The following is a 25,078-nucleotide window of genomic DNA, read 5'->3' as shown; positions in this document are numbered from 1 at the left end:
TGTAACTTGTAAGAACAAGATTATACACATTAAGGTTGATGGGTTTAGATTACAATTGAATTTTATAAATGGAAAATATTTGAACTTCATTGATTGGGAAATTGATTTTATATTGGTGATGGGTGATGAAAAAGGGTTTGAACTTATAGAACTTTGAAGATTAAATTGAGAGTACAAACATATAAAATTGGGCAATGTGTAATCTGGGTGTTCATTAATTTGATAATATCAATATTTATGTGTAAGATTCAATAAGGTGAATTATTCTGTGATATTGTTATGCTATGAAAATGAACTGTTGTTGCCGGTGTTATGTTGGGTGTGTGTTACTCAGGAAGTGTGGAAAAGGAAGAGTTACAATTTAGAGCGGTACGAGGAATCGTAGATTAATGGAGAGTGGTACGAGGAATTGTGAATCATCGATGAGTGGTGCAAGGAAACGTGGATTGATGGAGAGTGGTACAAGGGAATGTAAATCGATTGAACCGTGGGCGGCCAAGAGGAAACGTGGGCGGCCTAGAGGGAGTAAAAATAGAGTTGTCAGTGAAAGGAGGGTTGAGTATGAGTATCAAGAAGAGGATACCAGAGATCATTTGATGGATGAGGTAACAAGTGTTTAGTACTTTAGTGTGTAAATGATGTTTGTTATGGTAGCATTATTATGAATTTCGTGCATTTATTTCCGTCTTTATTGTATTGATATGAGGATAGATTGTGAATGGGGCAGGAAATGCTAGTATTGTATTGGATTATTGTGTATCTTTCATATGCCTCTTTTGTAGATCTTGAGTTATGGTAGTGAACTAGAAAGAAATGGTTTTCGTGTTCTTTTTCTAGCTTTGTCACTTCAGATTGTGCTTTTATATTCACTGACTATTACAAATATGGAGTGGTTAAAAATCCATTAGTAACGATCTTTCTATTATTGTTTGATGGTAATGGTAAATTGTCTATGGATTTTGATTGCACTGATGTTATCATTATATGGTTTTGTAGATTGGCAATGGGGAAGCTAAGCGACTAAAGCTGGAGGGTAGCTTGTTTAAGGTGTTACTTGTATTATTTTACTTGCTGTTGATATATAATGTATGTTTGTTTTCAAAAAAATAAGTTGAGCTTGTAATGATATGCAGCAAAAGAGTAAAAACAGAGGTAATCAGGTCAAAGAAGCTGCTCAAGTGCTGAAGGTGCGCTTGAAGGATTATGGGAACTCTGTAAGTGCAAGAACTTAAAATCTCATCACTTATTGTGGGAAGAGGGTAGATTTAGGGTTTACCATTATTTGGGTACTTACTATCTATTTTTTTCTTTGGTAATATATGAAGCAACTGAGGGTTAATTGTCGTGTTAATGCATTTGGGAAAATATGCAAGTCCTTTGATGAACGGAGGAAGAAGTGGGTGAGACAAATGGGATTTGGAGGGTTGCTTTTCCTGATGGACAGCTGGCTTCCGATGAACCTTTGCTGTTGGTTGATGACCCGAATGGATCCCTTCAATCAGCTTTTCATAGCCCCAGATGGACATGAGTATAGACTATCCAAGGATCAAGTCAGGTGGATCCTTGGCATTCCAAATGGCAGTAAGGTTGTTCCTAGGAAGGTGACGAGTACGGAAATGAGAAGCAAAGTCAGTGACATTGAGAGGAAATTTGGGAAAGAATGGGAGATTAAGCGGAAAAAAGGTGGGAGAGTTAACAAACTGAAGGGAATAGTTATAGATGGTGCCTTGCTTGAAAAAGCGAAGGGCAGTTGGGAGGAAGAGGATGAAGAGGAGTTCAAGACTCTTTTCTTGATCTTGGCATTGCATATGATTCTTTGTCCGCCACTATCTTCCGTGTTGGATAATGATTTGTTACCTGCATTGTCATGTGCTAAGCAAGCATGGAATTATGACTGGTGTGGGTTGGTGTTGGAGAAGCTTTTGGACAGTGGCTACAAATTTGGAAACAAGTTCTATGCTGATGGCTTTGCAAAAGGATGTGGAGGGTGCAGTATTTTCCTAGCAGTAAGTTTTGTCATTAGTACTACTAAATGATTCTTTGTATGTTTTCATAATGCCCTAGGCTAATACTTTGTCAAACGCAGATATTTTACCTTGACCGGTTACATAGAGATCCGGTGATGTGGGGGAAATGGCCGAGAATAAAAGCATGGACAAAGGAGGAGATGGTGAAAGCTGAGATGGAAGATCGGGTTCTGAAGGGGGATTTTGGCAATACAGGGGTAAGTGAGTGAATTGTATAGCTTGTTAACGTAACTTGAGCCATGTTTTTTGCAACTTCTAATTGCCTATGAGTACTGTGCTTGAGCTCCCTCATGTGGTAAAAAGAGTAAATTGGAAATCCAATCCTAATTACTTTAAATTTTTTTTTTCCCAGTATCATAACACCATCAATTATTAACATAAGTTGCGTAATATCTCTGATATTATGAATCACTAATTTCATCATTAAGATCAGACAATTCTTCGTATGAACTTGTATTCGAAGGTCTGGATTATTTGTGTTGATTATTTTTACCTTAATAACTGTTGTTCTTTTGATTGAGAATGAAGCTGTTTTATGTACCCAATGGGTTTTGTCTAGTGCATAGATGTAGTCTATGGTGAAGAACACCCTTGGGAGGCTAAGGATATGGATGACTTAACATCATTTGCTGAGGAGGTTAGTTTGTTTTCCTTTATATAGGATACAGCTTGGAAGTGTAGTAGGTTGGTCTAACGTTGTTTGTATATACAGGGATTAGGCCTCATTATTCGATCCCAACGGTCACAGGAAGAGGAAGCAAGTTTGGAATGTAATTATGTCGGTTACAACAGGGAGAAGGGGACATCAGAAATGAATCCTATGCTGTGCAAATTGGTTAGGGATAAACGAGAAGAAAGTCTCCTGGCTAGTGTGCCTAATAAGCTAGCTCAGACTACAGAGGACCCCATTCTTTCCATGGTTGTAAAAGGGGGGAAACATTCACAATCAGGAGGAAATTTAAAGGATAATGATGCTCAGGAAGAGCTGTCACAGCCTCGGAAGGGTCCTACTCTGTCATTGATTGATCATGGTAATCTTAGCTCGTGTTGTGTGCTTTCATACTTCAATGCTGATTTGAGGTCTATTGAGGAAGAAAAACAAAGTGAGGATTCTGAGGAAGATGGTAATATAGATGGTAGAAATATACCATTGGTGATGGAGCCTATGGGTGGAAATATTACGCCATCTCCTACCCCAATTGAAGTGACATTCACATCACATAATTTAGATGGGAGTACAGATCATAACATCAAAGGGGCTCCTAGTTGTTTAGCTTCCTTGTGTAATGTAGATGTGGGAGCGAATGGTTCACTTGATAATCCTGTGATAATCAAGGATGACGAGGCAAGTGAAAACTTTAACCCCTTTGAAGTGGTTAGTTCTGAACTTGAATGTAGGATAAGTAAGCTTGAGAGTGTTTTTTCTAGGAAGAAAGCAGCTAAGTCAAAATTTAAAGCAAGGTCTAGGAAGGAATTCGCGTGTGATTAAAGAAATATAGTAAAGTGTCTTGGTAGTAAGCTTATGAGAAACATCTTCTGCAAGGCAACTGATCAGTGACCAAAAGGAGAAAAGGTAATTGTTTTGGTAAGCTTCTTCATGTCAAGTTCTGGTTTATATGTGTAGAATATAAGGTAAAACAAGCAACTCGGCTCTCTTGTGACACAACCAACTTAGCGAAAGGAAAGAAGGTTTGTTTCTGTTCATTTCAATTGTATTAATTTAAAAGCATTTCATGGGACATGAACGTTGCTGTCTTGCTGATAATTAATGCAAAGATCATTAGTTCTTTGTTCTCTTTCCTCTGTTTCTCTTCTTTAGGTGATCTTCTGTATAGCTGTTTAAGGGAAAGACATACCATATCTTGATAACTAAGAGACTACGAAAAATGGCAAGAAATACCACGTACTCCATCTTCCTTTCAAGAAAGGTGAATCTGTTCTATATGTTACAAGATTCAGGATTCTATCAACACCGGAAAAAAATATCAGCTAACTATGAATAGTATATAAATTATAACCCAACATAGTAAATCAGTTATACAATTATCATTTTTTAAACATGCAAGTGAAGAAAATGTACCTTTTGGCATTCTGCTAATATCTATAACAGTTCTGTCTCTAGCCACCATAACGTTATATCAGGTCCAAGAGGAAGGGTAGCAGGCTTGCAGCCGAGAGCAACGAAATCTCTGCAAATCCCTAGTTTACCTATTTGATTTATTAAGATCAAATTTATTTTTTTCCATATATTTCAGAGCTACTTTTGCTGTATTATGATCTTAATACATCAGAAAAAGCCTCTGCAAGTTTTATGTTGTTTCTGAACCTGAATCAACAGTATTAAAAAAATCAGCTTCTCCGGAAGTTTTAATATTAAGTTACATATTTACCATCACACTTTTGTGAGAAAGTTAATGAATTTCAGATACATCTGAATCTTATAAGCTCATAGTGAGCCTGAAATTATTTTTACCTGATAGAGAAACCAGAGACAGGTGATCGACGTAATTATCAAATTTAATTTCAAATCTGGAATCATTAGCTTCTCATATTTCAATTCACAATCTCCTAAAAATTATCTAACTATGAAGTGAGAACTATTGCAGGTCTGAATGCAGCTCAAAGTGCAGAGTTGCAGTACGGCGTAAAACAATATACGATCCTTTACAATGATCATAAGGCATAAGAAACATCCATCAATGTAGTCAGATAAGGTGCAAGCTTAACTTTTTTATGTTGCAACCTGTGTTTAATTCTAGTTTATAATTTCATCTGCAATGTTGATTTTCCATTGAAGAATTACAAATAGCATTTACAACAAGTATTGAGTTCAAATGTTTTTCCTGATATACGTTCACTTTTGTCATGAGTCAATTACTGTAATATCCATTATTGATCAACAAGTTTACATGAAATCTCATCTCATTACATAATTTTATTTGAGTATGCACTATGTTGTCAATGATCCACAACCTACATGAATCTGTCTCAAACTTTAAAGCAGTCATCGAATTAACTCGAGTCACTTATAAATGCTAACATAATGCGGAATAATTTGAGTAAGGTTAAATTATGTCGTACATGTTGATATTAGTTTTCGAGCTTAAGACCCATTGCTTCGGAAGGATGGCAACAACCAACAACCATAATGCTCTTGGTCGCTCATAGGATCATCATCATAGACTTAATAATTAAATTGATAGGCACTCTAATCAGCTGAAAGTGTTTATAATTAAATTGATAGGCAGTTAGGCACTCTGATCAACTGAAAGTGGCAAATTAAGAGTGAAATAAATTTTTATTTTTTTATATGGAATAATCTAGTGTTAACGGCAGTAAAAAAGATTGGTAACCGATAAAGTTTTTTTTTTTTTTTTTTTTTTTTAAAGTTACTTAACTAAAAGTCAAGAATTAGTCGAATTTTGTTGGCTAATCCTATAGGCCTATAGAGACATAGAGTAGAAATTATAGATGATTGGGTTGATACTTTGTACAATTGAATTTTTCTAAGAAGATAGATTCTGTTTTTTTAATAATTGACATGTTTGACTTTTTTCACTATTTATTTACTATGTGACTTTGACCTAATTATTTTTTGGAGTAACATATAAGAAACAAATTTTATTATAAAATATTGTCAAATACGAAGAACTCGTTTGGTTGCAATGGGAATTAACTTCCCATGGTAATTTGCAGATCATGGGAAATTATTTCCCTCCTCAAATTCCTAGGAAATTGCCTTAGTTTGTTTGGTTAGCAGAAGGAAATTACAATCCTAGGAAATTTGAGTCACCTAGGAATTCCCACATAAGAATTTCAATTTCCTCCCATTTGCATTTTTTTTGGTTTACCAAACAACACCCTAATTTTTTAAGAATTTTGAGTGTCTACATAAATTTGGTGCAACCAAATAAGGCCGAAGTATGTATTAATATAAAGTTTCATAATATCAATTTTTTATTCTTTCTATTATTTAAGTAATATATTTAAGGTCAAACTATTGCATTGACATATGTAAATTATTCAAGAATGGGCGGAGTGAGTATAAAGGAGCAAATGATTTTGGCACACAAAAAAGGAGCAAATGATTTTGGCACACCAAAAGGAGCAAATGGTTATGACTTGTGAGAGGTCAGTTTTCTATGCTCATATCACACGGAGGTGTGCTAATATCAATAATAGGTGTATCAAAATCAGCTTTCCTATAAAGGATCTAAACTTGTCCATCGTACATTTTTTGTTTTATGAAAAATGATTTTGGAAAACTAACTACGGAGTACTTCGTATTATCACCACCTACTTGTCTTGTTAGAATTATTACATTAATTAGTAACAACATATAATTTCTTACCTTTTTTTTTATTCCATGATCAACTTTTTCTTTTTCTGTGTTACTCTGATTTAGATGAAGGAAATGTACTCTGTATTATAATACCTACTCCATATAATATAACGTCATTTAATTTAATTGGTTGAAATTTTGGGAGATATACTTCAATACCCGTAATGATACTCATATTTTGAGATGAATACTCGTAATGATATTCAAGATTTTAGATTTTAGATCAATTTTTTTCTACATTATTGTCGATTTTCTTTGACTAGGAAAAAAGAAAAAAAAACATTGTCTCCAAAAAAAAAATCATCAAAACAAGGAGTATTTCATTTAATCTTTGATACTCTACTGTATTTATTATTCTCACCAGCAAATGGATTACCCCTCATTAATTTTTCCTCTCCATTTATGTAAACAGAAAAGAAAAAGGGAACAAAAAATATTTGAAAAAAGTACACATTATCGGATACATAGACAGTACGCCAAGTTAATTTAAGACCTTTCTTACAAAATTGCAAAATTTCTAGAAATAACCTCATAAGTCATAACAGTACAAAAACCTCCATAGATAACCAGTGTTAAACTCTTCAAAAACACCATGATTGAGGAGAGAGAAGAGCTCATATTTTCCCAAAATAGTAACAATGAAACCCCTGTATTAAGAAAAGCCCATTTCCTAAAACCTACTTCAAACCCCAGAAATCAACCCCTTCCAAAACCTCCTTCATTTTCTCTATTCTCAAAATTTAACATCAATCACCTCCAAAAGAAAGTATTTTTCAAGGGAAGGCCAAAACCCCAGAAAAATTGGCATTTGTGGGTTGGTAATTTAATGCAAACCCATGAACTTACTTGGAAAAAAGTTGGGATCTTTGATGCAATTAGGGCTTCTACTTATAATTTGATGAGGGATAATGAGTTAATCTTAGGGTTAGCTCAGAGTTGGTGTTCTGAGACTAACAGTTTTGTATTTACATGGGATGAATGTAGCATTACTTTGGAAGATGTTATGATTCTAGGTGGGTTTTCTGTTTTAGGAGAATGTGTTAACACCCCATTTGAAAACACAGAAATTGAGGTTATTGAGAATGAATTGCTTAGTGTCTTTGCTGGTGGTAGGAAGAATAGCCGCTACAAAATCAATCAATATGAATGGATGGATTATTTCATGGATTTTGGGGGGTGAATTTGAGCATATGGCATTTCTTGTTCTGTGGTTGTCTAGGTATGTTTTTTCAACTGATCATTACTGTGAAATTTCTCCTCTTATTTTCCCTATTGCAATTGCTCTTGCTAGAGGTACTAAAATTGCACTTGCTCCTGCTGTTTTATCTGCAATATATAGAGATTTGAGCTTGTTGAAAGATAGGATTGTAAGCTTTGTGAACCCTTTTAATGAATCAAATCTTATTCTTTGGGCACCCTTCCAATTAGTTCAGCTTTGGGCTTGGGAGAGGTTCCCAAAATTGTGTCCTAAGCCTTTTACACTCTTTGATGGTGAGCCGAGGTTGGCTCGTTGGCAAAATTTACCAAGGCCTAAAAATAAGATGGTCATGATGGGTTTGGAGTCTCTTGGTGAGAGTTTTTTGTGGAGGCCCTATGTTTTATGCGTGGAAAATTGGAAGTTTCCGGAGTTCTATGGTGATGAAGAGAGGATGGTTTTGATAGATTCTGAGGTTGGGGAGGAACTACTGTCATTTGCAAAATGCTTGAGAGCCTGTGAGTTAGTGGGGTTAGATTGTATACAGCAGTACCTGCCACAAAGACTAGGGAAGCAATTTGGACTCGATCAAGATATTCCAGGTTCCATTCCTAGATTGAATGACAGTGGAGAGCTTGCTTGGAGCACCTATGCCATATCTCTTGATGGTGCAAAGTTATATCTATCTCCCAGGTTGTTCAATGGGGGAGTCACTGTCCAATATTTTGATTGGTTCAGGACAGAGTTTTGTCTTGAATACATTAGTATTTCCGACTCTAAGCGACAGAAGATTCTGATTAGTCCTCCAAGGGAAACCAGACTCATACCATCCACAATTTCAGGTGTGGTTGTGGAGGATAGTAGCAAGTGTGCCCTTACTTGTTTAGCTCCCTCACGCAATGTTGTTCTTGGTCTTTGTTCTGATCATTGTGTTGGAAGTAGTAGTCTGAGGGAATTAACCAGATTCATACCATCCACAATTTCAGATGCGGTTGTTGAGGATAGTAGCAAGTGTGCCCCTACTTGTTTAGCTCCCTCACACAATGTTCTCGGTCTTTGTTCTGATCATAGTGTTGGGAGTAGTAGTCTAAGGGAATTAACCAAATTCATACCATCTGCAATTTCAGATGCAGTTGTGGAGGATAGTAGCAAGTGCGCCCTTACTTGTTTAGCTCCCTCACACAATGTTGTTCTCGGGCTTTGTTCTAATCATAGTGTTGGGAGAGGTAGTCTAAGGGAATTAGCCGAATTCTTACCATCCACAATTTCAGATGCGGTTGGGGAGAATAATAGCAAGTGCACCCCTACTTCTTTGGCTCCCTCAAGCATTGTTCTTGCTCTTTGTTCTGTTCATAGTGTTGAGAAGATGCACATTAAAGCCACACCATCTTTGGACAAGAAAAGCCATGTTGATAATTATGAGGATATGCCATCTCCAACTCCAAATAATGAACTGACAATCACATCATCATCTTATGATTTAGATGGGCTTACTGCACCTAATTGCAACAAGATTTCTAATTTGATTTCCTCATGCTATGTTTCTGTGCCTTCTACTTTTGTGCTTAACACGGAGGAACAGCACATTGAAGCTTCTCTGTGTGACATGAGAGCTAGTCCTAGTTGTAGAAGCTTTGTTGAGAATTCTGAGTGCATGCCATCTCAGTGTCCAAACAATGTGAAGAATACACAGTCCGATAATTTTGATCAGACTGCAGATTTGAACAACTTGCCTAGCGTTGGTGATACACTTGCTGAAACTATCAAAACTTGTGATAATGCTGATAAGAGACTGAGCAACAACCTTGCTGATAATTCTGACCACTGTCCATCTCCAAGCCAAATTAACGAAAAGAGCAAGCTATCCCAGATTTTGAATAAGATTGTGGAAGATAACAGCAAGGGCGCTCTTCCTTGTTTGCCCTCTTCATTGAATGTTGTAGGAGGTTCTCGTTTTGTTGACAACCTTGGGGAGATATGCATAGAAACTATGGCATCTTTTGATAAGAGTAATAGTCTCAACATAAACCATGAGATTGTGCCATCTTCTAGCATAGAGGTTGATATTGAGAAGGTTGTTGAGGGAATGGATTTGCTGATGGAACAAGTAGAAACTTACAGGACAAAGTGTGTGAACATGAGCAGTGACAGAAGTGCTGATTGTGTCGCGGTCATACACACTGAAACCTTCCCATCAATTGACGACAAGGATGTCAGTCCTAGAGAAAGCCATGATATTGTGAATGAAGTTAGTCTTAGAGAAAGCCATGACATTATGAATGAAGTCGGTCCCAAAGAAACTCATGATGTTGTGAATGAAGTGAGTCCATCTCTTTGCAAGCAGAAAGGTGTTAATGAAGTTCCTAGCTCAACGAATACACTGACAGCCGAAATTGATAAACACCAGAAGACTCATGAAGACACAAACAGTAACAAAACAGAGGTTGCTACTGATGAACATGGCAAGGAAGCCAAAAGTGTAAATATGAAGTTAGTGAGCAGCTCATTTGATAATCCGGTGATTATCGAAGATGATAATGAAGATGACAAGGAAAATGATGATTTAATCCCTTTTGATATTTCTGGACTTGAAAGTAGGATTAGTAAGCTCGAGAGAATCGTTTTGAAGAAACAAGCAGCTAAGTTACAATCCAAGGCCAAAAGAAAGGCTCATCTTAGAACTAAAACTCGCTTGTAAATTTACTATCATTACTATGATGTCCCTTAAACTGAGTTGTTAGATCAAATTTCTTGTAAAGGTCAAACTTCTTAGCTTTGTATCTTCTGCTATCTTTAGTTGCTTCTTCATTATGTCAACTTAACATGAGCTTGATCAAGATCGAGTTCGTGTTCAATGTTATCGTTAGATTTTTTACAAAGCAATTGAAGCCTCCTCTCTTGTCTATGTAAGATACGTATGAACTACTATCCCCACTTACATTATTCAATCGTTATTGTTGTTGTGTATTTGATCTAGGAATCAGTTTCTATAACTAATTACAAATTTACATTGTGTGTAGTACATCTTTAAATTTGAGTAGTACTACTTCGTATCAATTTAGCAATTTACTCCATAGGTAAATTTTTTTTAAAAAGTATCAAATACTCCAGAGTCCTGAACATATTTGCTCTTCTCAAGTTCTCATTGAATTAAGGTAGTACATTACTCAATTAGTTGCTTTTGTAAATTGGCCACACCATCAACTAATGGACATGTTTACCTGCTATACATAATATTTTCGTAAAACCTTTAGTGTACATTGCATATGTAATTTTTAATTTTGAAAAATATATCATTTTAAATATTTAAGTATCCTTTGGAAAATATATTTGTATATATATTTAAGTATCATGTCCAAAATATTTAAAACGGTAAAACCTATATACATATCACATATGTAATTTGCGTGTTCAAAAAAAAAAAAAAAAAAAAAAAAAAAATTAAATAAATAAATAAATTGACATTTAATATAACACCTACTCCTCAAGTTGAAAATATGAAATTTTTTCTCATCATTAACTGTTACCCTATAACATTGATTAAGTTACACACTTACACATGTCAATACATTTTAAATGGGCAAAAATATATCTTTGGTGATAAACTAAGGGCGTGTTCTGATTTAAAATATTTAACTAATTTAAGGGTCTATCTGATTTACTGAACTAAACTAAATTGAACTGAATTGTTCATGAGAGAAAGAAATTAGGAATTAAACTGAAATAAAGCTGAAGAGAACAGACCCTAAGTATCATTAAGAAAATATATTTGTATAGAATTACGGTAAAATACTCTCTTTGTCCCTATTTGTATTATTTTTTAAGGTCTTCAAGACGCTTCTTAAAATGCATATAACATATTTATTACATGCGTATAGTAAAAATTATAAAAACATGATACGGAGTATTATTAAAATATACTCCCTCCGTCCCTAAAAGAACGACCCATTTGGCCTAATTTTAGCCCCAAAAAAATGACCCATTTGCATTAAAACATCCACCAATTTGCAACAATAATTGTGCAAAATTGGCTTCCCCATATAAAAATTTGATTTTCCATGCAATTTTATTACTTTCTCTCTCTATTTTTTTACAAATCCTATATAAATTTATCTTTTCAATATACATTTACTTCTTTTTATTTAACTTTCTTAATACCCGCGTAATTAACCCAAATGGGTCGTTTTTTTTCAATATTAACAATTGAATATTAATAAATAATTATATATTCATTGAGATTATTCTAAAAGTACCCACAAGAATATATACGAAGTATTTTCTTATGTATAACTCACAAAAATTGGTCAAAGTGGGTCTAATAAATAGTGTTTGATGTTGTATACCGTATGATTTCAATATTTGATTTATTTATAAAATTTGACAATGTTTAGACGAGTAGGCAACACAATAGGTCAATAGCTCAATTTCAAGGTGGGATATCGGTGTTGATTCAGAGCAAATTTGTATGAGTGAGTTTCCCCAAAGTATTTAAACTTTGGTTGATCTGGACACTGGACATGATTTACTTGCTCCATTTTTGAAAAAGGGTTAACTTTGTCATTTTAGGTGTTGTCCTTTAATTAATATTTTACACATTTTCCTAATACATACATACACAATTTCTATGCTACTATCCCATCTATTTAAATATTTATATACTTCCAATAAAAAAAATTCTACTCCCTCCGTCTCCGAAAGAACGACCCATTTGGGTTGATTACGCGGGTATTAAGAAAGTTAAATAAAAAGATGTAAAAGTATATTGAAAAGATAAATTTATATGGGGTTTGTAAAAAAATAGAGAGACATGGAAAATCAAATTTTTATATGGGGAAACTAATTTTGCACAAATATTGTTGCAAATTGGTGAGTGTTTGAATGCAAATGAGTCATTCTTTTTTGGACTAAAATTAGGCCAAATGAGTTGTTCTTTCGGGAAGGGAGGGAGTAATATTTGATTTATGTGACATAGAATTATTGATTTCCTCTATCTTTTTTTTCCTTATAATTTATGAATCTACAACCCTTCAAAAGCCACAACATATGTTACTATTTGAAATTAATAGTGTAATGACGCTTTTACCCTTGTGCCTTTATTAAAATACTTTTTCTATAACCCTTCAAAAGCCACAACATATGTTACTATTTGAAATTAATAGTGTAATGACGCTTTTACCCTTGTGCCTTTATTAAAATACTTTTATGTCCCTTTGCTTTATAAATAAAAAAAATAAAATAAAATAAAATTAAAAAACCCACACTCATGGTCGTCCCTCAGTCTCTTTTTCCCCCTTTTATCCTGCTTTATTGGTCTTTTTTGAATGCTGAGCCAGCCGATCTCCCGAATTTCCTCACAACCATACATGTTTTCGTTTTCTTCTTTGACTACTATCAACTTGATTCTCCTTACAATGATACTCTCTTCTCCCCGACTAATTTTAGGGCTTTTGCGTTTACGAAAGCAAAGCTTAAACAATCTTCAATGGCGGACGGCGATTACAATGATATTGATATGGGATAAACGAGCCCTAAAGCAATTCAATCTCTTCAGGTATTTACTCTCCTAAATTTGAGTTCTTTTTTATTTTTTCTTGGTTTCTTTTGTAACAAGCAAATCAAGCTCTAAAACTATTTTCTATTGCTTTTAGTGTTGGTATGATAGAACGTCAGATTACGGAAACTACACAATTTGACTATCTCTAAATCAATACTCAATTTGATTGTTTTTCAAACATGGAGTAACAGCAGCAAAACTATGGCTCAAGAATGAGAATAATTGGAAGAATTACAGCTTGACCTTTCTCCTATTGGAAAATTACCGGTACGATTGTCAAATTTCTTCTCTTTTTCTCTCATATCCTGATAATTCATCAGGGTTTTCTTAGTTTTCCATCAATTTTTGGGGTTTTCTTAGTTTCCTTAATTTACCGGGGCTCTCTTAATTTCCATCAAATTTTTTGTTAGTGTTGGTATGATAGGTACGAATGTTTTGGGTTTTGTCAATTTCTCATTACTATATGTTAAATTATTTCGTCAATTTCTCATTACTATATGTTAAATTATTTCGTCAATTTCGATTCTGTTTTGCCCAATTAATCTGCTTTTTTTTCTTTCTATTTGATTTATTATTGAAGGTATAATTCCATTATATGTTGTCTGTATGTAAGCAGCATTTGAAGAACTCCCTGTCAAAAAGAAAAAGGCTGAGAAAAAAAAGATTAATTAGGTATGTTTACTGCATGTTTAATAATGTATTTATCTTGTTTAATATATGAGTCAATGATTTAATGTATTTTGCTTTCTATAATGAGTGCTAATAGATCCCTGCTTCTATATGTTTCAATTTTTTTTTTTTTTAAAAAAAATCTTTTAGTTTTAGGCTTTTGATTTTCGCTGCTTTAAATTACCTCGATGTTATATGACCCTTTCAAGGTTGAAGCTATTATTGCCGCTAATAATGTGCTGATGTGTGCTACAACTATTGGCATTGTTACTTAAGACGATTTGTTAATGAACTCTCTTTACATTTTAGGAACATGAACATCTCCTACCTGTTCTAATCTAGACGAGGTACTTCATGCTCAACTCTTTCATTGCTTACAATATTGATTTGACTCATTTGAAGGTGGCTATTAAATATTTTTTTTTTCCAATAATAGTTAATCATGAATTTTTGGTTTGAATATGACATATTTATGGCTCTTTCTATTGTTTGGTTCACTTGGGTAATTGGGTTATTGTTGGTTTAGTTGTAGCAATTAATCTATACTTGCACTCTAAGTCTCACTTAGCTCTTTCTTATTCTCATTAAGAGAGAAGGGCTAAGAAGGGAGAACAGTAATCGTTCTTCTTGTGCTGGTCTTCGGGTCTTTTCTTTTCCCTACTTTTAAATTTTTTCTGTTTTTTTTTTTTTTTTTAAATGTAACTTTTGTAGATCTACGCTTGTTTGTTCAAAATTTGAGGAATTTTGCTTGTTGGGTTCTGTTCATATCATTATTATTGTCTTTTGGTTGTGTTATTTGATATGATTTTAATGAGATTAGTTGATGGGAATTCTGGGTTTTTAAATTTAGTTCTGAAATTTGTATTTGGGATATTTATGAGGTGGGGGTTGTGTTATTTGTCATTAGTTGTTCTGTTAGAACTGATGTTGTGATTTCGTTTATGAACTAATGTAATGCTTGTTGGTCCATGTTGGATGTGTTGGTTTTGGGGCAGTGTGTTGGTAGAATTAACCTTTGAACATTCAGTGATGTAAAGTTTAAAACTCGGCTTTTCCGATTAATTAGAGACAATTGCTGTTAAAATGGATGCTTGTAGGTTGCAATGAAGTTTTTGTGATTAGATTTCACTTGGGTTTGGCTATTTGTGGTGCAATTTGGCAGAAGGAAGTGTAAGATTAATTTAATCATTAATAAATTATATTGATTAAGATTAGTTGACTGACTTATGATAACAGTTGTTGTATTAGTCTTTGGGAATTTTGTTTTTTGTATTTTTGTTAAAGCATCAATTTTGGTCAATCTTGAGTCAATAAATTAAAGTCACAAACATCAGGTTCAAAGTTCTTGAATACGACGATAAATCTCCTGAGGTCTTGTTTTTATTGAGTGTTATTGGTTAGTCATATTCATAATTGATCAAGTATTTGGCGAATTGCCCTCTCCATCTGCTTCCTTTCAGTCCACAGTGTTGTTTTGCATAGTTCATCTGCATTTGTAAAAGATGACTGCCTTGTTTTTGCTATTGTACCAGTGGTTTCTATTCCTTGTCCAACTATTAATCCAAAATAAAAGATATGGCTGGATAGTGAATAGGGTAAGGTTGTGTGCATCTTAGTCACTGAAAATACTGTGAAAAGCAGGACACATCACATTTTAAAGTGAAATGGATTTAACCTTTGTGTCGCTCAGAGAAACTTGAGGTTCTTTTGTGTTGCATTTATCTTAGCTTGGTGGGACAATTAGTTTGATCATTTGATCGTGTTATTTTTATTTTGAGCTTGGAACTTGAGGTTCTTTAGATTGACTTTCTTTTTAATAGTATGGTGATAGACAGATTGAGTGTGTGTGAATTCTTACAGAAACTAAACTTCAGTAGGTCCCTTTGAGTGAGGTTTTACAAGTTTAAAATATGATAGATTTGGAAGATTGTATTGGATAGTGTTGTATAATTTAGTTTTGTGTGGCATTTAATCTTTGAATATGGACTAATATTAAGGTTGTAAAATTGTAATTATAATTTTGGGATTCTGTTGTGGGTTTTGTGTCATAATTTCGTTTTGTTTTGGCTTTCATACGCATTGGTGTTTTGGACCTTAATGAATTGCAATTAATGAAAATTTAGAAGCTTAAGATCAATTTCAATTGCATTCTTTGCATTGAGAACTGTCTTTTCTGATGTCATTTGTTCTCATTGGAATTAATAATAATTATAATTGACTATTAAAATGTTTTAAAATATATTATTTTTCAAAATTTATGAGTAAGATTATGAAAAAAATATCGAAACTACAAAATTAAATTTGGTCACAACATCCGCAACCTGTTCCGCGACAACCGCATCATTTCTGTTACCGCAACACGCGATCGTTACCGATATCACGAACAAAACCACATTTTTGAACCATGCATCGGATTCTTCAACTATTATTCTATCTTAAGCTCTATTCATGTGTGATTATGAAATGTTCACTATATATTTTAAAAAGAATGGGGTTGTCTCTTTTTCCTACAGGTCCTAGACTCAGCTCATCAAGTTGGAAGATTTTCTGTCTCAACTGCCCCTGATTTGCCTTACAAGGAAATGGCCATCCACTACGAAGCTCTTATGATGGGTAAGCAGCAGAAGATGTCCCATTTGATCACGGTTCAGCAACAAAAAAGCTGATTGTGTGTTTTAAGGTCAATAATTTCTCTATTATGTAGAAAAATATTTTGTTGGTTTATAATTTGGATTTTACTAGAAAATATATTTAGAACAAAATAATCAACTGTAAGGTAGAAGGGGGGCGGGGGAGTGGAAGATAAAAAGGAGAGAGAGGGGGGAGAGGGAGAGGTGAAAAAGGGAATAAAGGGCAGGCTAGGAGAGAAGAGGAGGGGCACACCGTGAGAAGAAAGGGGTAAATAGAAAGAAAAAGGGGTAGGGAGAGAGATAGAGGGTGAGAAAAAAAAGGCTAGGAGTGAGGAGCCGAAAGAAGAGAGAGAGATAGCAAGAAAGAGGAGTTGGGAGAAAGAGCAAGTGAAATAAAGAGAGTGAGAAACAAGGCCACGAAAGAGCAATAAGGGTTAAAAGAGATAGAAATAGAAGAATAAGGGAAAGTGGGGCTACGAGAAAGAGAGAGAGGGTTGGGGAAGAGATAGAGAGGGAAGGCCCGGGAGAGAAAGAGATAGAGAGGCAAGAAGCTGAGAAAAATAAAGGGGGATGGGGAGAAAGAGGGAGGGTGGGTGGGTGGGGGAGAAGGCTTGGGGAAAAGGGAGCAAGTGTAATTTATAATTATCAATGTCTTTAATAGGATAGAATATGGATAAAATGGATTAGAAATAAAGAAAAAGAGTAAGAGAAAGAGTAAGGGGCCATGGGCTTATAAAGGAATGAATGAGTGATATGGGAACAAATTTGACCTATAATTTTTAAAGGCATTAGAAAAAAAAAAAAAAAAAAAGTGGGAGAAACAATTTAAGAGACCAAGATACCATTCTAAGTGTTTAATTGTTGAAGAGACTTAGATGCTATGGAGGAAGGAAATAGAGGGAAAAATATGGTATATGAAATGAAGGACTTGTTCTCTTCACCTGAAACAAGTAGATCTTGTCTGAATTTTTTTAAGGTCCGATCTGAATTTTTCTGATATCGTCTGATCTAATTTTACTCTAATTAGTACACTACTCTTTTACTTGAGCTCTATAACTCTTTGTTACTCAGTACAGTCAATACCATACCCTAAAATTTGATATAATTATTATCTTAGACAATTTAATTAATTTTCCCTTTTTTTTAGATTACTTCGACATTGTTGAATGTTTTCCCCTTTCTGTTTTTGTTGAATTGCTTGTTTATTAATCGTATCATCGTTGTATGTTTACACACTGTGGAGTGATTAGTATGTATGATGGATTTCTGTTGTAAAATCAATTGTGGGTGTTGTATATATCACATGTGCCTTGTAGGATTTGCTTGTAGAGGATATGGTTGTATTTTGTGTATCTATTTTTTGTTCTTCTGTTTGAGTTTGGATTGTCTAGGATTTGCATGTAAGTATTGTATTGAAGTTTTCCTATATTTGTTTATTTTATTTGATGTTGCAGGTTGATAATCATGTTAGTCAAGGATTTGAAGCCAGTGAAGGATACCGACCATACGAATGTTGCTCGATCTTAGATGTGAGATCAGAACCAATTAAGCAAGATGAGTTGTGATGTGTGTAAAAGAGGATAGTGCTTTTTATAATTAATCAAAGGTAGCTTTTATTTCCATAAAGAATATGTTGTTCAAGATGCAGCCGTCGATATGTATACAATTTTTAAAAGGTGAGCAAATTATTTAGGCATGAGCAAACTATACGGAGGTGAGCAAACTATTTAAGGGAAATGTAATTTGAATATGATTTTTAGGAGTGAGAAAATTCTTTGTTGGGTGAACAAATCATTTTAGGGTAATTTGTATATGATTTTTAGATGTAGGCAAACTATTATGACATTTAGGGGGTGAGAAAACTACTTTAAGGTGGGTAATTTTTTATGATTTCTAGGGTTTAATAAATTCTATAAGGATAACTAAATACTTTAGGGGTGAGTAATTTTTAAAAAGGTGAGGTACTTTGAAAAATATTAATATACTTTGAAAAATATTAATATGAATAATATATTCTATGCTTAATTACAAAATGCTTAATTATTCTTGCATTTTTCACAAACATCAAATCATAATTATTTAACAAAACAATAATAATCGTTTCTACTCCTTAACGATAAATACAACAATAAGTATTATTACACATTCACTTACACCACTATATTACCGATTCTTAATATTAGTTTATTGGGCTATCGCGCGCATCGCACGCGATGGCACAACTAGTCTTAAAAAACTATCAAAGATAATTTCTTTTGGAAAAAAAAAAAAAGGAAGAGGGAGTAATACATGTATGGTATTTTTTTTTTTTTTTTGACGGCATGTATGGTATTTATTATACCACTATAAAGGGAGGACTTTCCGTGTTTGACGATTGCTAAAAATATTTATTACCAGTACAATTTAGACCAAAAAAAAAACACTCTCAACTATCAAATCTTCTTCCCATTCTGTCCCCTGTTTATCACACGGCCACCGCACCCTCCGCCGCCTGAACAACCACCATGCACGGCCTCTGAGCAACCCGTGCAAATGTGCAATTACAAAATTGTAATTAAACCACCATTAAAACCAAAGGTAACATACTACTCACTACTCAGATCAGCTCCCTGCTCCCTTTTCTTTAATACTTCACTTATTTTATTAGCCTAATTAGAGCGTGGATTACCTGAATTCCTGAAGGAGGTTAAATGTGTTAAAAATTTGATGTTCTTTTGATCAGATTTTTCAAAAGAAAAAAAAAAAAGGAAAAGTAAAAATCGACCTTGTTTTGCTGTTCTTCAATCTAAGCATTCTATCTTCATTTTTTTTAAAAGTATTTTTGTAAAGATTCAGTCTTTATTCTAAAATTTATCTAATGATGAGTATATATAGCGTATCGCCTGTGTTCACTTATATTGGGGGCAATAAATTCATTACCTAAGTTCAATTTACAACTAAAATAAGTTTAAACATGTTTTGATATGTGAATTTTTTTTTTGGTGAGAATTTGATATGTGAATTTAAGGTGGTTAAAAAACAATTTATTAATAGTACTCGACTTTGGTATTATTAGACCAATACTCCCTTCGTTTCTAAATGCTTGTAACACTTGATTTTACAATGTTGCACATATTTTAGGAAGGGTTATGGTTTTTACTTGGAAATGAATGAATGAATAATGTACATGTGTAGTTAATGCCCTTAATGGGAACGAGTAAGAGAAATTGGTAGAGAATGTTTGCAAGTGGGGTCATTGAAAATGACAAACAATGAAGAATAAAGCAATTGGGGTTGTTTGAAAAGGACATAAAGATTTTATGCAAGTGTTGTTGTCTTATTGGTATTTAAACACTAGAATAATAGTGATCCGACGTCAATATAAAAAGTGTTGCAAGTATTACGAACCTGGTGAGTGTCGCAAACATTAAGGAGCATGTGACAAGAAGCTTTTTACCTTGAGACCACTTATGGTAAATGGAGGGAAGTGTAATGTAGATTCTTGTATAATATGATTGATCATTTATTTCTTTTGTTTCTTAATTCATGCAATAATCAAACTCTTCCACTAATCATATATGAAGTATTAATGAGAAGATCTTTCATGTAATATTGTTATGCTATCAAGAAGAACTTATGTCAGCTGTTTCGTGCAGATTGAATTCTGATAAATTAATGGAGAGTAGTCTTAGGAGTTGTGGGCTGTGGCAAAGCGTGGGAATTAAAAGAGTTGTTAATGAAAAGAGAGCAAGAACACTGGAAGAGTTTGATTTCCAAGAGGAAACCAATGTTCATTCTGAGAATGAGGTAATAAAGTGTCAAGTGTGTGATTTGTTATGATGAAATGTTTATGGATAATGTATGTTAATTCTTTTCATAGTTGCTCATATATTGCTATGTGATTGTGAATGGAGAATGGAAGTTTTTTTTTTGGTAATGTTTAACTATTTTCCTTTCGTATGCCTCTCTGTAAGCTGTGAATGGAGAATGGAAGTATTTTTGGTAATGTTTAACTGTTTTCCTTTCATATGCTTCTCTGTATGATCAGAGCGAGCTAAAGCTGTGAATGGAGAATGGAAGTATTTTCGGTAACATTTAACTGTTTTCCTTTCGTATACCATCTGTATGGTCAGAGCGAGCTAAAGCTGTGAATATTGAAGACCTTTATTAAATTCCCGTGCTTTAAATCAACTCCCTTAAAATAAATTTGATTTGGTAGAGATCTTCTGATAGAAGCATATGATTGTATATTCTCGTAGCTAGAAAGTCAAAGAGGAGTATGTGGTTGATCACTTTGATGGTAATGGTGAAGTTTTACTTTTTTAATTTTAAGAGTGCTAATGTCATTATTGTATCGATTTGTAGATTAGCAATGGTAAAGGGAAGCGGCGAAAGCTGGAGCCTTGTTTGAATAAGGTGTTAATCATCGGACTTGTTGTGTTGATGAATGTTGTATACTACTCATAATATGTTTGTGGTTTGATCAAAAATATTAAGTTGAGATTAATATTTTGATGGTTAGATGCACCAAAACAGTATTAGCAGAGGTGATCAAGTCAAGAACGCCGGTGAAGTGCCAAAGAATTGTGGGAATAGGGCAAGTGAAAACGTTAATTTTTATACTCTTATTGTTGAAAAAGAATCTTTGATATAATTTGAATACTTATCGTCTGTTTTTTCTTCTGTATCAGAATCAACCAAGAATTAGCTGTTATGTTGAACGCTTTGGTAAGATATGTCAGTCCCTCGATGACAGGAGAAAAAAGTGGGTGAGGGAAATGGGGTTTGAAGGGTTGCTATATCTAGAAGACAAGGGTCTTTCAAAGGATCTTTGCTATTGGTTGATGATTCAAATTGATCCAATGAAAGAGCTTTTTAGAGCTGCTAATGGATGTAAATACAAACTAACCAAGGATCAAGTTAGTTGGATCCTTGGCATCCCAAAAGGCGATAAGGTTGTTCCTAGGAGGGTGAGGGATGAGGAGATAAAACGCAAAGTCAGAGACATTGAGAAGAATTTTGGGGTTGAATACGAGGCAAGGTTGAAAACAAGTGAGAAAGTTATAAAACATAAGAGAATACCTGTAACTAGCGCCTTGATTGAAAGAGCAAAGGGGAGTTGGGGAGAAGAGCAGGAAGCAGAGTTCAAGACTGTTTTCTTAATTCTCGCATTGCATTTGGTGCTTTGTCCAACACAATCTCACCAATTAGAATCAGATTTGGTTCCTGCATTGACTTGTGCAGTGCAAGCGAAGAACTATGATTGGTGTGGGTTGGTGTTGGAGAAGTTTTTTGACAGTTGCTGCAGATTTAGAAAGAAGTTTACTGCAAATGGATATGCTAAAGGATTTGGAGGATGCAGTATTTTCCTAGCTGTAAGTCATGTCATTAGTACTGTATCCAATAATCGTTGATGTTTGGTGTCATACAATGGCTAATATGGTATAATGAGACATGCAGATTTTTTACCTTGATCGATTGGATCGTAATCCAGTAATGTGGAGCATATGGCCGAGAATAAAAGTGTGGACAAAAACAGAGATGATGAAAGCTGTGGATGAGGATATGCTGGCTGAGCAGGGAGATTTTGGAAAATTAGGGGTAAGTGTGAGCACAACACATGACTTGTCTATGTAAATTGAGCTATGTTCTTTGTGAGTTTCACTGCATACTTATAAGCTCTGATATAGTTTGTGCTGCCTTTTATGTTGGATATATGGGTACATAAGAAACTGAAATCATTTAATTATTTGTATAGTCATTACGCCTTAATCTTTTAATAACATTACTCTTTGATTATATGAAGAAATAGTTTCATCACTAACATAAGATCATATGAACAAGTATTTGAGGAACTAATATTATGTATAATGAATACCTTTTGTGTATTAAAATGTCATCATTGTTTTGAATGACAAGCTAATCTCGTGTGATCAACGGATTTTTTCAGTTCATAGATGTTGATTATGGTAAGAATCATCCTCGGGAGGCCAGGAATATGGATGGCACATCATTTGTTGAAGAGGTTAGTATTTTGACTTCATTAAGAATACTTTGGAAGTTTAGTGATCTAGAAGGATATGTAAAATTGTTCAATGCATGCAGGGTTTAAACCAAGATTTTGAATCCCTACAGTCAAAGGAAGAGGAAGCAATTTTAGGATGTAGTAATGACGTATACAAAAGAAAAAACCGTAAAAGGAGGAAGATATCGGCTATGTATCCTGAATCGCTCATAGTCAAAAAGGCTAAAAGAAAAAGGCTCCAGGGTGGAGTGCCAAATGCGTTGGCACAGGCTTATAAGATTCCTGTTGTTTCCAAGATTGCAGGAGTTGGATGCTCTTCACAGTCAGTGACTGATAACAGTGAGCAGAACTCATGCCGTCAGAAGCCTACTGAGGCGGAAGGGCAATATGAGGATGCCGAGAATGGAGATGATGGATACATATCATTGGCAGAGGAGGTTCCTACCCCAGTGGCTGCTGATTATGCAATGGTGACAGAGCCAGTGGGTGAAAGAGGAGATAAAATGCCGTCTCCTTTAAATGAAGTGACTGTCACAACATCTAATGAGTGTTCAGAGCATAATGGCATGGAAACTCCTTGTTCAGCTTCTACATGCTTTATTTGCCTGCTTTCTAGGTGTGTGCTTAAGGATGCAGAATTTAAACTGTCCAAGAATTTAGCTCAAATGACGGAAGAGAACTTGCAAGCTCCCCCATGTTTAACACACTCATGCAACACTCATTCTGAGAGCTTAACATCTCAGAGTAAGATGAAAGGAAAGAGCAAACTGCCCCAGATTTTGAATGGGAGTGTGGAGGAAAACGGCGAGAGGTTTCTTCCTTGTTTACTCTCATCATGCTGCAATGTTATGGAGGATTCAAGTTTTGTAGACAGTGTTGAGAAGTTGTACATTGAAGATATCCCGTCATCTGAAAACAACTATAGTCTTAACAAAAGCATTGCTGACAATAATGAGATCGTGCCATCTTCAAGTTTAGGGATTGCTTTTGAGAAGGCTATAATGGCGTTGGATTTGCAAATGGAACAAGTGAATAAATGCAGGGAGAAATGTGTTAAAATGAGCAGTAACAGAAGTGTAGATAGTGCTGCAGAGATGCATATGGAAATCGTCCCATATTGTGACAAAAACACTAACCTTGAAATAAGCCATGATGATGTTAATGAGAATATACCATCTCAGGCAACAAATACACTAATCGCTGATATTGATCAACGTGAGATGATTCATGAAGACATTAGTTGTATAAACGCAGGCAAGAGCAGTAAGCATTCAGAAGGTGCTCAACCTCGAGGTGAAACAGAAATTGATGCTGCTAAGGGTCAAGGAAAGGCAGCCAACATAAATGAAAAGTTGGTGAATGGTTCTTGTGATGGTCCTGTGATTGTTATTGCTGATGAGGACAGTGACGGTGAAAAGGAAAATGGCGATTTGGACCCTTTCAAAGTGGTAGGATCACAGCTTGAAGATCGGATCAGTAAGCTTGAAAGGATTGTTGCCCGGAAGCTAGCATCTAATAAGTTAGCCTTCAAAACTGAAGGTAAAAAGCTATGACTTTCGGATGTTGCATGTTCAGTCGTTCAGATACTAGTCCTTTTAACTGTAGTACGTAGCTGCTAATCTTAGCAGAAGTAATCTGTTGATCTTTTGTTACATTTTGCTAACTGATATCTGTATGCTGATTTGTATCATCATCTATTCCAGTATATCTAATCTGGAATTTATTTTTGCTGAAATTCATTGTGTATTCATTTTATATTACTTGCTGTTAATGTGCTACTTGTAATTGGGATCAATTACGTAAAGTTTGAAGAGGAAATAGTGACGCTGACAAGTGTATGGCTAGGAGATATTTGTGGAATTTAAGTTCATGCATGTAATAATGCCTATAGTCTAGTCTTGCATGTCATGATGATTTTAGGTCATGATGAAGCCTATAATTTAGTCTTGCATGTCATGATGGCTAACCTACTTTATAGGTGTTGACTTTTGTGAATATGTAATTATGTATTACATATATATTACATGTGACATGCATGTATTAAGGGTCTGTTCTCTTATGTTGAAATTCAGCTCAATTCAGTTCAGCTCCTAATTTCCTTCTCTTATAAAATATTCATTTCAGTTCAGTTCAGCTGAGTTCAGTTCAGCTCAGCTCAGCTGAGTTCAGTCAATGAGAACAGGCCCTAATTGTACACTTCTCTAGTTTGTATGGTGAACCTAGTCTCTATCGAGAAAGTTTCACTAGAGTTTAATAACCCCCCATAGAAAACTCCTCATCCTTTGTAAGCTTTGTAATTTCCTCCATTATAGTGAAGAAAAGCTCTCAAAATCCCCCACCGTGGAGTAGGTCAAGTTGACCGAACTATGTAAATCCTTGTGTGTTTTTGTTTATCTTCTTTATCGCTTTCTAAAATATTATCTTTCATGATTTTGTTCCGCACTTCTACACAAATCAAACTAATTACCGCCTATTACATAACACTTGCTTCTTTGTTAACTCATCGTTAACATGAGTATGCGTTGTATATTTTGCTGAAATTCATTGTAAGTTCATTTTATTTTACTTTTTTTTTTTTTTTTGTTTTTTTGAGAGCATCATTTTATTTTACTTGCTTCCTCTGTTATATACGAGTAATTGATTTCGTTTTGCCAAAA

At 34.5% G+C, this 25,078-nt stretch overlaps 2 protein-coding genes across 11 annotated transcripts; both read left to right on the top strand.

The window, feature by feature from the left end:
* The first annotated feature begins 349 nt into the window (after positions 1 to 349).
* LOC145605786 (uncharacterized) lies at positions 350 to 4,044 on the top strand. Its single transcript, XM_081661853.1, has 7 exons — positions 350 to 605; positions 997 to 1,047; positions 1,134 to 1,214; positions 1,326 to 2,006; positions 2,087 to 2,224; positions 2,587 to 2,664; positions 2,740 to 4,044. Exons 1-7 carry the CDS (start codon positions 390 to 392, stop codon positions 3,514 to 3,516), a joined length of 2,022 nt encoding a protein of 673 aa, XP_081517979.1. The 5' UTR covers positions 350 to 389; the 3' UTR covers positions 3,517 to 4,044.
* An 8,747-nt stretch (positions 4,045 to 12,791) lies between these two features.
* LOC145606303 (uncharacterized) lies at positions 12,792 to 24,156 on the top strand. Of its 10 annotated transcripts, none has more exons than XM_081662327.1 (13): positions 12,792 to 13,115; positions 13,313 to 13,385; positions 13,735 to 13,790; positions 14,097 to 14,134; positions 16,301 to 16,467; positions 17,872 to 18,994; positions 20,053 to 20,203; positions 20,762 to 20,812; positions 20,919 to 20,993; positions 21,088 to 21,771; positions 21,857 to 21,997; positions 22,347 to 22,421; positions 22,502 to 24,156. In XM_081662327.1, exons 7-13 carry the CDS (start codon positions 20,072 to 20,074, stop codon positions 23,972 to 23,974), a joined length of 2,631 nt encoding a protein of 876 aa, XP_081518453.1. In that variant the 5' UTR covers positions 12,792 to 13,115; positions 13,313 to 13,385; positions 13,735 to 13,790; positions 14,097 to 14,134; positions 16,301 to 16,467; positions 17,872 to 18,994; positions 20,053 to 20,071; the 3' UTR covers positions 23,975 to 24,156. The 10 variants fall into 10 exon arrangements, with proteins under 10 accessions (XP_081518453.1, XP_081518451.1, XP_081518452.1 ...); XM_081662325.1 differs by having other exon boundaries at positions 13,310 to 13,385; XM_081662326.1 differs by having other exon boundaries at positions 13,304 to 13,385.
* The last annotated feature ends 922 nt before the right edge of the window (positions 24,157 to 25,078 follow it).

Source organism: Chenopodium album, chromosome 22 (assembly GCF_948465745.1).
Source record: "Chenopodium album chromosome 22, dcCheAlbu1.1, whole genome shotgun sequence".
Lineage (NCBI taxonomy): Eukaryota > Viridiplantae > Streptophyta > Magnoliopsida > Caryophyllales > Amaranthaceae > Chenopodium > Chenopodium album.
Note: the sequence above shows the minus strand (reverse complement) of the source record. Positions and strands in the feature narration are given on the sequence as shown.